Here is a 12,160-nt window from a genome sequence, read left to right as displayed (position 1 = left end):
TGAATTTAGGACAGAAGCTGTTAGAGAACAGAGTTTTTAAGTTCATATTCTCATCATTAACTCCAGATCAGAAAACAGTATCACTCAAACATCCTAACTAGACTGTTAGAAATGAAGGTTCTGTTCAGGAACGTTTCTCGTTCATCGAGGTACAAACAGTGTAAATGTTCCCTCAAAGCTCCAGCAGTGGTTTTAAGGTCTGATTGTGAAGCTTAAATCAGGTTCTCCAGGTGAAAAGTTGGTATTTGTTCCTTTTCATAACTGAATGTTTTAAAACAGAGCAGTAGAGTAAAAGCCTGGAGGCGAGGCGAGGCGAGGCGGGGTGTCTGGAGTCAGTCCAGCTTAGAACAGATCATTTCAGTGGATTATGGTTCAGTTATGATCCCTGACTAAAGGCACTGAGATGGAGCCTTGAGGGTCCCACCCCAGTGACGAGAGGGGAACTGCCCCAGTGACAGTTTAGTACCTTTATTTCTGTGAGTGTGGACTAAATCTCCTAAATACTGTCCTACCTTTAAGATAAACCCCAGAAGTGTCTTCTCATCTGTTTTAATCATCTGTTTTTGTTGTTTTATGAAGTGAGAGGCAGCTCACTTCACTATAACTGCCATAATTACACTACTTTTCTATACATTTAAAACTTAGCCTTGATTTGTGAGGGTTTTAAAAGCCCCAGACGCTGCAAACTCGATCTCCACCTTCTCTTCTTGTTACATTTAGGTGTTAAAAATTTATCAGATAAAATATTCCAGTGATGGTGGTGAATAAGGAGGAGACAGAGGTGAACGTATGTCTGTTTATTAGGAGGAATGACGTTAGTGCGCCCGGCCAAAGCGTTTGGGAAATGGAGACTGAAACTGGGGTGCGGCGATGCTCTGATAAACAGCAGGGGGGCGCTTTTTACCTCAGTAATGGGAGCTAATGTTAGCTGTCTGGCTGTGCACGTATGGTCGGTTGCTAGGTAACAGGCACGACAGTTGATTGTCAGTTTCAATCGAGTTAAGATTTCCTAACCTGAGATAAGAAAAGATGCTGTAAGATAAGATGAGATTCCTAAATTAAGGTCAGACCTGCTTCTGCAGTACGAATTTGTGAGAAATCTTATCTTAACCGGTCAGATCTTAACCTAAGACAAAAACAAGAGGAAGTTTCTGTAAAACAGCCCCAGGTCTCAAGATGTCAGAGCCCCTCTATGCCGACTCCTGCTCCTTGTACTGGTTTCCGAATTCCACTTTCGGCAAGCAGTCGCAGGCTGGTACACATCCAGACAGAAGAAATACAGGTGGACAGCACAGTTTGTCTGAAGACTGCAAGAAATGTCTAGGCGTGTCACAGGAAGACAGTCTAAGATGATTTGTTATCTCTGATCACAGGAAGACTAGATCTGATAATATTTCTATTTGGGGGGAAAAAAAACAATGGAGGAAAGTCTAAAACGTGTTGAATCACAGTATTAGTTTAAATCTCAAACAGTGCTTCAGCATAATGGCAGTTAAAGACTTGTGATTGTTCTTTGTTGGTGTGGCTACGTATTCCACACCGTCATCTCGTTCAAAAGTCGTTGATTTCCGTCAGTATAAAAGTCTAAGCAGCCTGGCTAAATCATCTCTTTGTTAAAAAACGAAGTACAGTAAAAATATATTCACACACAGTAATAAAATTACCCATAAACTGCTGAAAAGTACATAATATCGTAATAAAATCACATTTTAATCTCGAGAAAGCCTCCCCACTGATTTGATTGTCGGATCCTGTTCTGCATAGCGTTACGAAAGAGCAGCGGGAAGGTCGTTATTACTGATGATAACAAGAAGACAGAATGTTTCATAGAGACATCCTACATTGTGCCCACTCTTACAATGACATCGACCGTTGGTCGACCGTAGTGCCTGGCACCTATAACGTCCTAAGAGGTAGAGCTACGAGTCAAGGTTAGTATTCACGCCGAAGATTTCCCACTAACGGGAAGAAAACAGCCGGCAGCTGTTAAGTGCAGGAAGGATTTCAGTAAGTTTTATGTACAAAGGATTTTGCTATACGCTTAAAAAGAACGACTGAGGAAAGATTTGAAAACAGCCCTTTATACAGCTCTGTTTGATCCGATACGCTCCATCAGGTTAACAATTTGGCCATAAAACCTGATTCTGTTTTTAAGACTGATCAGAAGACGACAGGGGGAGATGGCGGGCGATTGAAATGTCTAGCGTAGAGTTTTCTTTGCTCCTAAACGGCTCTGAAAGACTGACTCTCTCAGATTCTGATCTCTGAATCGTTCCTTCCTTCATATACACATATGTGGAGGCCTTAATGAGAAGAGTTTTACATACAGTCCTCTTTCCTGATCAAATACTGACGGAGTGCAGCAGCAGACCCAACACCTTTGGGTCGTACTGACGCAGTGGCCGATATCTGACAAGCAATTTTTGAGCTGGAAGATGTTCAGCCTGGTCATGTGATCAGTCCTGAACTGGTGTACGTGGGTTTAATAGATCTTTTGGGCGAGTAAAGGAATGGCTACGATTTTCACAGGGATGTTTCGTCAGTCGGAGCTTTCCAGAAGAACCTGTTCTCTTTGGTGTCTTTGTTGTCCACATCAATTCGGATCTGAGCCACCGTCTTCTTGAAGGGGTTCAGGTCCTGACTGGGAGGAGAGAGAAAGACATTAAAGATGTTTTGCTCTTATCATGATGTTCAAGCTGCTACAATGAATTCTGTGTTTATTTATTCACACAGTGTCACCCCCAATGTAGTCACCGCCAACTGCACCCACTAGCTACGTCTCCCCATCACACAATGAGTGCGTTTACACGCACTTAATAATCCGGTAACTGCAATAATCAGATTGTGTCAGTAATCCGATCAACACGTCTACATGCACTTTAGTAATCAGATAATGGGGAAACTCCAGGTCGACACGAGTCAGACAGTAATCAGATTTCTGCTCTTCAACCAGATGCGACGTAAACGTCATGCTGCTTTTTTTAAACACATCTGAAAATATGAACATACATCTAGAAAATGAAGAATATTTAAATCCTTTATTGCACGTTTGGTTTCAGCGCCGCTCCAACAGTGTTTTGATGCATCTCGCGGCATCCACCGTCTGATCTCGCACATGCTCAGACTGAGAAATCTGACAGAAATCGACGAAGGCCGAAAGAGGGTCAAATGCTTTCAGGGGCTCAAGATCTGAAAAGATCAGATCCATGTCACATTAAAACAGTTAGGCTACGTTCACACAGCAGGTAAAAGTGGCCCAAATCCGATCTTCTTCTCCATGTGTGACACAGATGTGTGTCAGTTTGAGCAGATAAACACACTGAATCAGACATTTTCAGTTCTGATTTGAGACGCTTTCGCACGTGGTGCTGAAATCTGATGCGACTCAGTCAGATCAGAATTCACGCGACTCTTATGTAAATCTTTGGCATGCACCCACCCCCCCGGGCCCCGATGATGACGGCCGCGAGAGCCGGCAGGAAGGAGGGGCCCGAACACCCAGCGGTGATGAGCCTTGGTGAGGACGCCGGGGAGAGAGTGCTTTGCGCCCTCCACACTCACGACTCTCTCCCTGGCATCCTCGCCGAGGCTCGTCCCTGCTGGGTGTTCGGGCCCCGCCTTCCTGCCGGCTCTCGCGCCCGTCATCATCAGGGCCCGGGGGGCCCCCCAGGCGCATGCCACACAATCCATGCAGTCAGGCCTACTGGACATGCTACATTGCCCTTGTGTGTGAGTGACTGTCTGTCTGCCTTGCGATGGACTGGCGACCTGTCCAGGGTGTATCCTGCTTTCTGCCCGAAGACCGCTGGGATAGGCTCCAGCACCCCCCCGCGACCCTGACGGAGAAGCGGCTTAGAAAATGGATGGATGGATGGATGGATGGATCAGATTCAGCCACATTTACCTGCTGTGTGAACACAGTCTAAATCACATTTGTGCGACTTCGCCTGGTAATGTAAACGTAGCCTTGGACACCCAACCACAGATGACTGCGGTATCACCAAAGATTGATCTCATGATCTCCTGATGGCTTTAACAGCTGAAATACGCACTTTTACCTTGATGCAGACTTGGAGGAAAAGAACCGCAGTCCATCAGTATGAAGAGAGGGAAGACGTGGGTTTATTTCCTGTAAAATGAACACAGACGTAGAAAGAGTTAAACACAAATCACACAAGGAAGAAAATAAGTTGGCAAACTGAAGCAGCAGAAATGTATCCCCTGTAGATTCCCTGCATCAGCACTAGCATTAGCAGAGGGTTAGCAGTGCACCGCGTAGAGGTTATGTAAAGTCCAGTAACACAACTGGTGCAGATCAAGCAGGCTGGGTGCAGCTGGGCAAACTGACGAATCGAGAAAGCAGGACAGAGAGAAAGAACAAGCGAAAGACAGAGAAAGAGAAACCCAAAGCCAAGCCAAAAGCTCTTGAGCGTAGGGCTGCAACAATTAGCTTACAAGTCCAATAGTGCCTGACTAAGTTTAAGCCTGTAATACACTGCAGGAAGCGTAGGGGGCGATACAGCTTCTACTGTTTCATTTAAAAAGCTCTATAATGTTCATATGATCCACACAGTCGCTCTGACAGACTGTAATACACTACAGGAAGCGTAGGGGGCGATACGGCTTCTACTGTTTCATTTAAAAAGCTCTATAATGTTCATATGATCCACACAGTCGCTCTGACAGACTGTAATACACTACAGGAAGCGTAGGGGGCGATACGGCTTCTACTGCTTCATTTAAAAAGCTCTATAATGTTCATATGATCCACACAGTCGCTCTGACAGACTGTAATACACTACAGGAAGCGTAGGGGGCGATACGGCTTCTACTGTTTCATTTAAAAAGCTCTATAATGTTCATCTGATCCACACAGTCGCTCTGACAGACTGTAATACACTACAGGAAGCGTAGGGGGCGATACGGCTTCTACTGTTTCATTTAAAAAGCTCTATAATGTTCATATGATCCACACAGTCACTCTGACAGACTGTAATACACTACAGGAAGCGTAGGGGGGCGATACGGCTTCTACTGTTTCATTTAAAAAGCTCTATAATGTTCATATGATCCACACAGTCGCTCTGACAGACTGTAATACACTACAGGAAGCATAGGGGGCGATACGGCTTCTACTGTTTCATTTAAAAAGCTCTCTATTGTTCATATGATCCACACAGTCGCTCTGACAGACTGTAATACACTACAGGAAGCGTAGGGGGCGATACGGCTTCTACTGTTTCATTTAAAAAGCTCTATAATGTTCATATGATCCACACAGTCGCTCTGACAGACTGTAATACACTACAGGAAGCGTAGGGGGCGATACGGCTTCTACTGTTTCATTTAAAAAGCTCTATAATGTTCATATGATCCACACAGTCGCTCTGACAGACTGTAATACACTACAGGAAGCGTAGGGGGCGATACGGCTTCTACTGTTTCATTTAAAAAGCTCTATAATGCTCATATGATCCACACAGTCGCTCTGACAGACTGTAATACACTACAGGAAGCGTAGGGGGCGATACGGCTTCTACTGTTTCATTTAAAAAGCTCTATAATGCTCATATGATCCACACAGTCGCTCTGACAGACTGTAATACACTACAGGAAGCGTAGGGGGCGATACGGCTTCTACTGTTTCATTTAAAAAGCTCTATAATGTTCATATGATCCACACAGTCGCTCTGACAGACTAATACACTACAGGAAGCGTAGGGGGCGATACGGCTTCTACTGTTTCATTTAAAAAGCTCTATAATGTTCATATGATCCACACAGTCGCTCTGACAGACTGTAATACACTACAGGAAGCATAGGGGGCGATACGGCTTCTACTGTTTCATTTAAAAAGCTCTCTATTGTTCATATGATCCACACAGTCGCTCTGACAGACTGTAATACACTACAGGAAGCGTAGGGGGCGATACGGCTTCTACTGTTTCATTTAAAAAGCTCTATAATGTTCATATGATCCACACAGTCGCTCTGACAGACTGTAATACACTACAGGAAGCGTAGGGGGCGATACGGTTTCTACTGTCTCATTTAAAAAGCTCTATAATATTCATATGATCCACACAGTCGCTCTGACAGACTGTAATACACTACAGGAAGCGTAGGGGGCGATACGGCTTCTACTGTTTCATTTAAAAAGCTCTATAATGTTCATATGATCCACACAGTCGCTCTGACAGACTGTAATACACTACAGGAAGCGTAGGGGGCGATACGGCTTCTACTGTTTCATTTAAAAAGCTCTATAATGTTCATATGATCCACACAGTCGCTCTGACAGACTGTAATACACTACAGGAAGCGTTTGGGGCGATACGGCTTCTACTGTTTCATTTAAAAAGCTCTATAATGTTCATATGATCCACACAGTCGCTCTGACAGACTGTAATACACTACAGGAAGCGTAGGGGGCGATACGTCTTCTACTGTTTCATTTAAAAAGCTCTATAATGTTCATATGATCCACACAGTCGCTCTGACAGACTGTAATACACTACAGGAAGCGTAGGGGGCGATACGGCTTCTACTGTTTCATTTAAAAAGCTCTATAATGTTCATATGATCCACACAGTCGCTCTGACAGACTGTAATACACTACAGGAAGCGTAGGGGGTGATACGGCTTCTACTGTTTCATTTAAAAAGCTCTATAATGTTCATATGATCCACACAGTCGCTCTGACAGACTGTAATACACTACAGGAAGCGTAGGGGGCGATACGGCTTCTACTGTTTCATTTAAAAAGCTCTATAATGTTCATATGATCCACACAGTCGCTCTGACAGACTGTAATACACTACAGGAAGCGTAGGGGGCGATACAGCTTCTACTGTTTCATTTAAAAAGCTCTATAATGTTCATATGATCCACACAGTCGCTCTGACAGACTGTAATACACTACAGGAAGCGTAGGGGGCGATACGGCTTCTACTGTTTCATTTAAAAAGCTCTATAATGTTCATATGATCCACACAGTCGCTCTGACAGACTGTAATACACTACAGGAAGCGTAGGGGGCGATACGGCTTCTACTGTTTCATTTAAAAAGCTCTATAATGTTCATATGATCCACACGGTCGCTCTGACAGACTGTAATACACTACAGGAAGCGTAGGGGGCGATACGGCTTCTACTGTTTCATTTAAAAAGCTCTATAATGTTCATATGATCCACACAGTCGCTCTGACAGACTGTAATACACTACAGGAAGCGTAGGGGGCGATACGGCTTCTACTGTTTCATTTAAAAAGCTCTATAATGTTCATATGATCCACACAGTCGCTCTGACAGACTGTAATACACTACAGGAAGTGTAGGGGGCGATACGGCTTCTACTGTTTCATTTAAAAAGCTCTATAATGTTCATATGATCCACACAGTCGCTCTGACAGACTGTAATACACTACAGGAAGCGTAGGGGGCGATACGGCTTCTACTGTTTCATTTAAAAAGCTCTATAATGTTCATATGATCCACACAGTCACTCTGACAGACTGTAATACACTACAGGAAGCGTAGGGGGCGATACAGCTTCTACTGTTTCATTTAAAAAGCTCTATAATGTTCATATGATCCACACAGTCGCTCTGACAGACTGTAATACACTACAGGAAGCGTAGGGGGCAATACGGCTTCTACTGTTTCATTTAAAAAGCTCTCTATTGTTCATATGATCCACACAGTCGCTCTGACAGACTGTAATACACTACAGGTAGTGTAGGGGGCGATACGGCTTCTACTGTTTCATTTAAAAAGCTCTATAATGATCATATGATCCACACAGTCGCTCTGACAGACTGTAATACACTACAGGAAGCGTAGGGGGCGATACGGCTTCTACTGTTTCATTTAAAAAGCTCTATAATGTTCATATGATCCACACAGTCGCTCTGACAGACTGTAATACACTACAGGAAGCGTAGGGGGCGATACGGCTTCTACTGTTTCATTTAAAAAGCTCTAGAACGTTCATATGATCCACACAGTCGCTCTGACAGACTGTAATACACTACAGGAAGCGTAGGGGGCGATACGGCTTCTACTGTTTCATTTAAAAAGCTCTATAATGTTCATATGATCCACACAGTCACTCTGACAGATTGTAATACACTACAGGAAGCGTAGGGGGCGATACGGCTTCTACTGTTTCATTTAAAAAGCTCTATAATGTTCATATGATCCACACAGCCGCTCTGACAGACTGTAAGTGTGTAGTGGTCTGATTAGTTTATTAATCGACAGATTAATTAATAATAGAAATGATTAGTTGCAGCCCTACTTGATTTGGCTCTAAAAGCTCTGAGGTTGCCAGCTCATCATGCATTCAAACGCACTGCAGGTCCTGGACTGCTACTCACTCTCTGAGGGTCTGTCCCCCAGCATTGGCTCCGTCTCCATCATCTCCATGGAGATCTTTATACTGGGAATATTCTCATTGCCCGGAAAGTCTGACTGTAAACGGAGGTGGTGGGACAATCTCACTAAAAACAACTCACTTTCCAGTATGATTTATGAAATCATACATTTGTACACATCATATATATGGACACATATATCGATTTTTTTCAATCACACAAGTAGCATAACACTGTTGCTGGAACAAAACCTCGTATCTCCAAAACAGCAACTTCACAGGAGAAGGAAAAAACTTACTTTACTTTTAATGGAAGTCAATGGAACATTTTTCCAAGTCATGTTTGGCCCTTTCTGTTGGTCCGTTCATCACGACATTTTGAGACGATCTAAAGACCAACAGTTTTTAAACTATGCCAAGAACTAAAAAACGGCAAAAATGGAGATACAAGGTTTTGTCCTGATAACAGCGGTAAAACACAAACACCGTCACGGATAGGACATTAAATTCTTACATAATTAATGTCGCTGTCTATGCTTCCCTTCTTCTTCTTCTTTTTCTTTTCATCCTCTTTCTTCTTCTTGTCTTTCTCTGGCATGACATCGTCCAGGTAACTGAGATCATGTTGAGAGAAAACGTAATCCATCGCTTTCCTCACTGCTACCAAGGCCAAGATCTAGAGAGAGAGAGAGAGAGAGAGAGAGAGACAAAGAGAGACAAAGAGAGAGGGCGAGACAGAGAGAGAGAGAGAGAGAGAGAGAGAGAATTAGAGCACAGTAAGTCCAAACACAACCATTAGGAAACTTTGCGTGCTACACTCACCATGACTGGGAAGACAATGGCTGCTACAGTGGACTTCAGGATCCAAAGAAGGGCAAGACAAAGAACCTACAAGAACACACACATACACAAACATCAGGGCTGCGACAAGTATCCACTAATATTTAAGTTCCACCAGTGAAATACAAGTAAAAGCCATTCAAATATCTGACACTGTTACCACTTTCAATAATATACTGGGGAACAAACCCTCGTTTATCAGGTTAAACTTGCTGGAAGCTCCCAGTTCTCAGATTTGGAGATGAGCACAGCTGTGACTCTTATGGGAGACCTTTATTTGCATTGCGTGGGACTTCCCAATGGTTTATGCCTTTTGGGGAAGAGGTTGTTGATTCTATCTCTTCTCTAACCAAGACACACTTCCCCATGGGCCCTCATTTACTGAATGACAACTCTAAGTTCCCCATTACGGAAAGTTCCAGGAAAATACGGCTAGCTGGATTAACGGCAGCCAAAAAGTCATTATCCAGCATTGCCTACCCCCTCACAACCTGTCCAAACGGCACTGGGTCCATACCTTCCTGGATATCCTACACCTGGAACTGTTATCTGCAAGAATTAGCAACATATCAAATGTTGAAACTGAGAATTTTTTTTTGTTTTTTGAAAAATATCTGCCCATTTTTGAATTTGATGCCAACAACATGTTCTAAGAAAGTTGGGACGGGGGCGTGTTCACCGCTGTGCTTCCTCACCTCTTCTTTAACAGCGCTCCGTCTTGTTTGGGAACTGTAGTTTTGAAAGTGAAATGTTTTCCCGTTCTTACTACACATAAGATTTCAGCTGCTCATCAGTTCAGGGGCTCCTTTGTCATATTTTTAATTTCATAATACGTAAAATGTTCTCAGTGGTGACCGGTCTGGACTGCAGGCAGGTCACTTTAGCGCCGGGCTCTTTTAATACGGAGCAGTGCTGTTGTAATACAAGCAGAATGTGGTTTGACATCATCTTGCTGAAATAATCAAGGCCTTCCCTGAAAAAGACGTCGTCTGGACGGCAGCAGATGTTGCCAAAACATGTTTATATCATTGAGCATTAATGGCTCATTCACAGTTGTGCATGTCAGCCTCTCTGAGATGCTCCTTTTTATACCCAGTCATGTTACTGACCTGTTGCCAATCAACCACCAGGTGTTTTTTTTTAGCGTTCCACAACCGTACCAGCCTTTTGTTCCCCCGTCCCAACCTTTTTGGAATGTGTTGTTGGCATCAAGCTCAAAATAAAACAATAACATTTCTCACTTTTAACATCTGATAAGTTGTCTTTGTCTTATTTTCAGTTACAATGATTGGTTCAAATCATGGGGCTGTATTATTTAACCGTGGTTTAATCCCATCACTGTTCAACTAAAACTACAGGAGCATGAAATAAAATACAAAACCACAAAATATAAAATGATATCGGCTTATATTATTGATATTAGCGACGGAATTTAAGCCCCCTAAAATTGTCACCGTCCACCAGGTGCTCATAGCGGTCGGTCCATTCCACAGCACACACAGCAGACACACACCTGTACGAAGGTGAAGAGGTGAACTCGGCGGAGGGGCACGTGTCTCAGGTAGATTAGATCTGGTTGGTGTTTCGCTGGCATCAGCAGCAGCTTCAAACGATCCATGAACTGCTCACACACACACACACACACACACACACACACACACACACAGGTTGAGAGAGAGAAATACATTCCACATGTGAGCTTTAATAGTGATAATTTCATTCTAAGTCAGTTTTTAGACAGCCAGGTGTGAGCCAGGTACTCTCGTAACACTCAGTCGCTCCTCTGGAATATATAGAGGTGTCCTGTACAGCAAGTCAACGTGTCTGTGAAACGGTGTGTGTTTTATATTCATGGAAATACGCGCACAGCATCACAACACTATGGGCCCGAACTCCGGCAGACTCACCTGCACTCCGTTCAGAGACGCCACACCCATATAGAGGAACACTCCATACAGCACAGGCATGGGAATGAACTGGGGAGAGAGATTAGACATAAACGAGCAGCACACAACACAAAAAACACACCGTAAACACACAAAAGCGCAAACGACAAATACAGAGCATGAGCACAAATATCGTGAAGAACAACAGAAACAAAGACAAATGCGTTAAAACACCAAAATATACAAATATTTGTGTGTGTGTGTGTGTATATTGATGGCATGTGACGTGAACCCATTGACATTACCATAGACGTCCCGGTATAGGACGTTACCCAATCTCTGATATTGCCATAGATAACGGGATCAAATGTCAGTGGCGCTCCTAAGAACAGGTGCAATGGAAAAATCTACTAAGCCACCCTACCCTGCACTAGTTTCTCTCACACACACACACACACCCAGACCCAGACCCAAATCTTTCTGGAATGCTCCCCTAAACTATGGTCTCAGTGCTGCTGCTTGGCAGATTAAAACTTCACCTGACTTTATTCCACCAGATAAGATCAGCCAGGCTGATAAGGCTGAGACTGCAATCGGGTCACAGCTGATAAAACCCTGTGGTCCTATTTACCCACCTCACCAAAGCCAGAGAGCTGATCTGGGGTCAGTTCCATATGATCAGAGCGAGTTGGTTACATTTACTTATCGACCAATATTTGCGATGCGGGAATGATCAAACCATAGAGCTTATCAAGTTCATGATCTGTTATCATGTTATTATCGAGACGCTCAGTGTGCTTGTCTGAGCACACAGTGGTCATAATCACTGATTTAATCTACTCTTATTCCCATGTTATGATGAATACTATTTCATATGAGATGAATGTGATGATTCCTAATCCCTGTATTGAAGCAGAGCTGCACCACAAATATTACCATATATTTTGTTTCTGTTTTTAAGTATATTATTTTTACAGATGTCTACTGGTACAGGACCCCAGTGCGTGCCCCTAAGCTGGCTTGATTTAGTGCAGAACACGCTGTGCTGAATCATTTTTCA

At 43.4% G+C, this 12,160-nt stretch overlaps 1 protein-coding gene across 11 annotated transcripts in view; it reads right to left on the bottom strand.

Annotated features, from left to right (window-relative positions):
• Positions 1-782: 782 nt before the first annotated feature.
• The window catches only part of slc4a4b (solute carrier family 4 member 4b), an 80,533-nt gene continuing 69,155 nt past the window's right edge, over positions 783-12,160 (bottom strand). For 6 of the 11 annotated variants that reach the window (XM_037546167.1, XM_037546168.1, XM_037546169.1 and 3 more), the window contains 6 exons: positions 11,122-11,190; positions 10,728-10,835; positions 9,197-9,262; positions 8,889-9,050; positions 4,059-4,129; positions 783-2,641 (listed from right to left, as the gene is read on the bottom strand). In XM_037546167.1, the coding sequence (XP_037402064.1) occupies positions 2,524-2,641; positions 4,059-4,129; positions 8,889-9,050; positions 9,197-9,262; positions 10,728-10,835; positions 11,122-11,190 (594 nt within the window). In that variant the 3' untranslated portion in view covers positions 783-2,523. Of the gene's footprint in view, positions 2,642-4,052; positions 4,130-8,378; positions 8,473-8,888; positions 9,051-9,196; positions 9,263-10,727; positions 10,836-11,121; positions 11,191-12,160 lie in introns of all 11 variants that reach the window. The other 5 variants (XM_037546171.1, XM_037546176.1, XM_037546177.1 and 2 more) reach the window with 3 other exon arrangements.

This window comes from Pygocentrus nattereri, chromosome 16, assembly GCF_015220715.1.
Source record: "Pygocentrus nattereri isolate fPygNat1 chromosome 16, fPygNat1.pri, whole genome shotgun sequence".
Lineage (NCBI taxonomy): Eukaryota > Metazoa > Chordata > Actinopteri > Characiformes > Serrasalmidae > Pygocentrus > Pygocentrus nattereri.
Note: the sequence above shows the minus strand (reverse complement) of the source record. Positions and strands in the feature narration are given on the sequence as shown.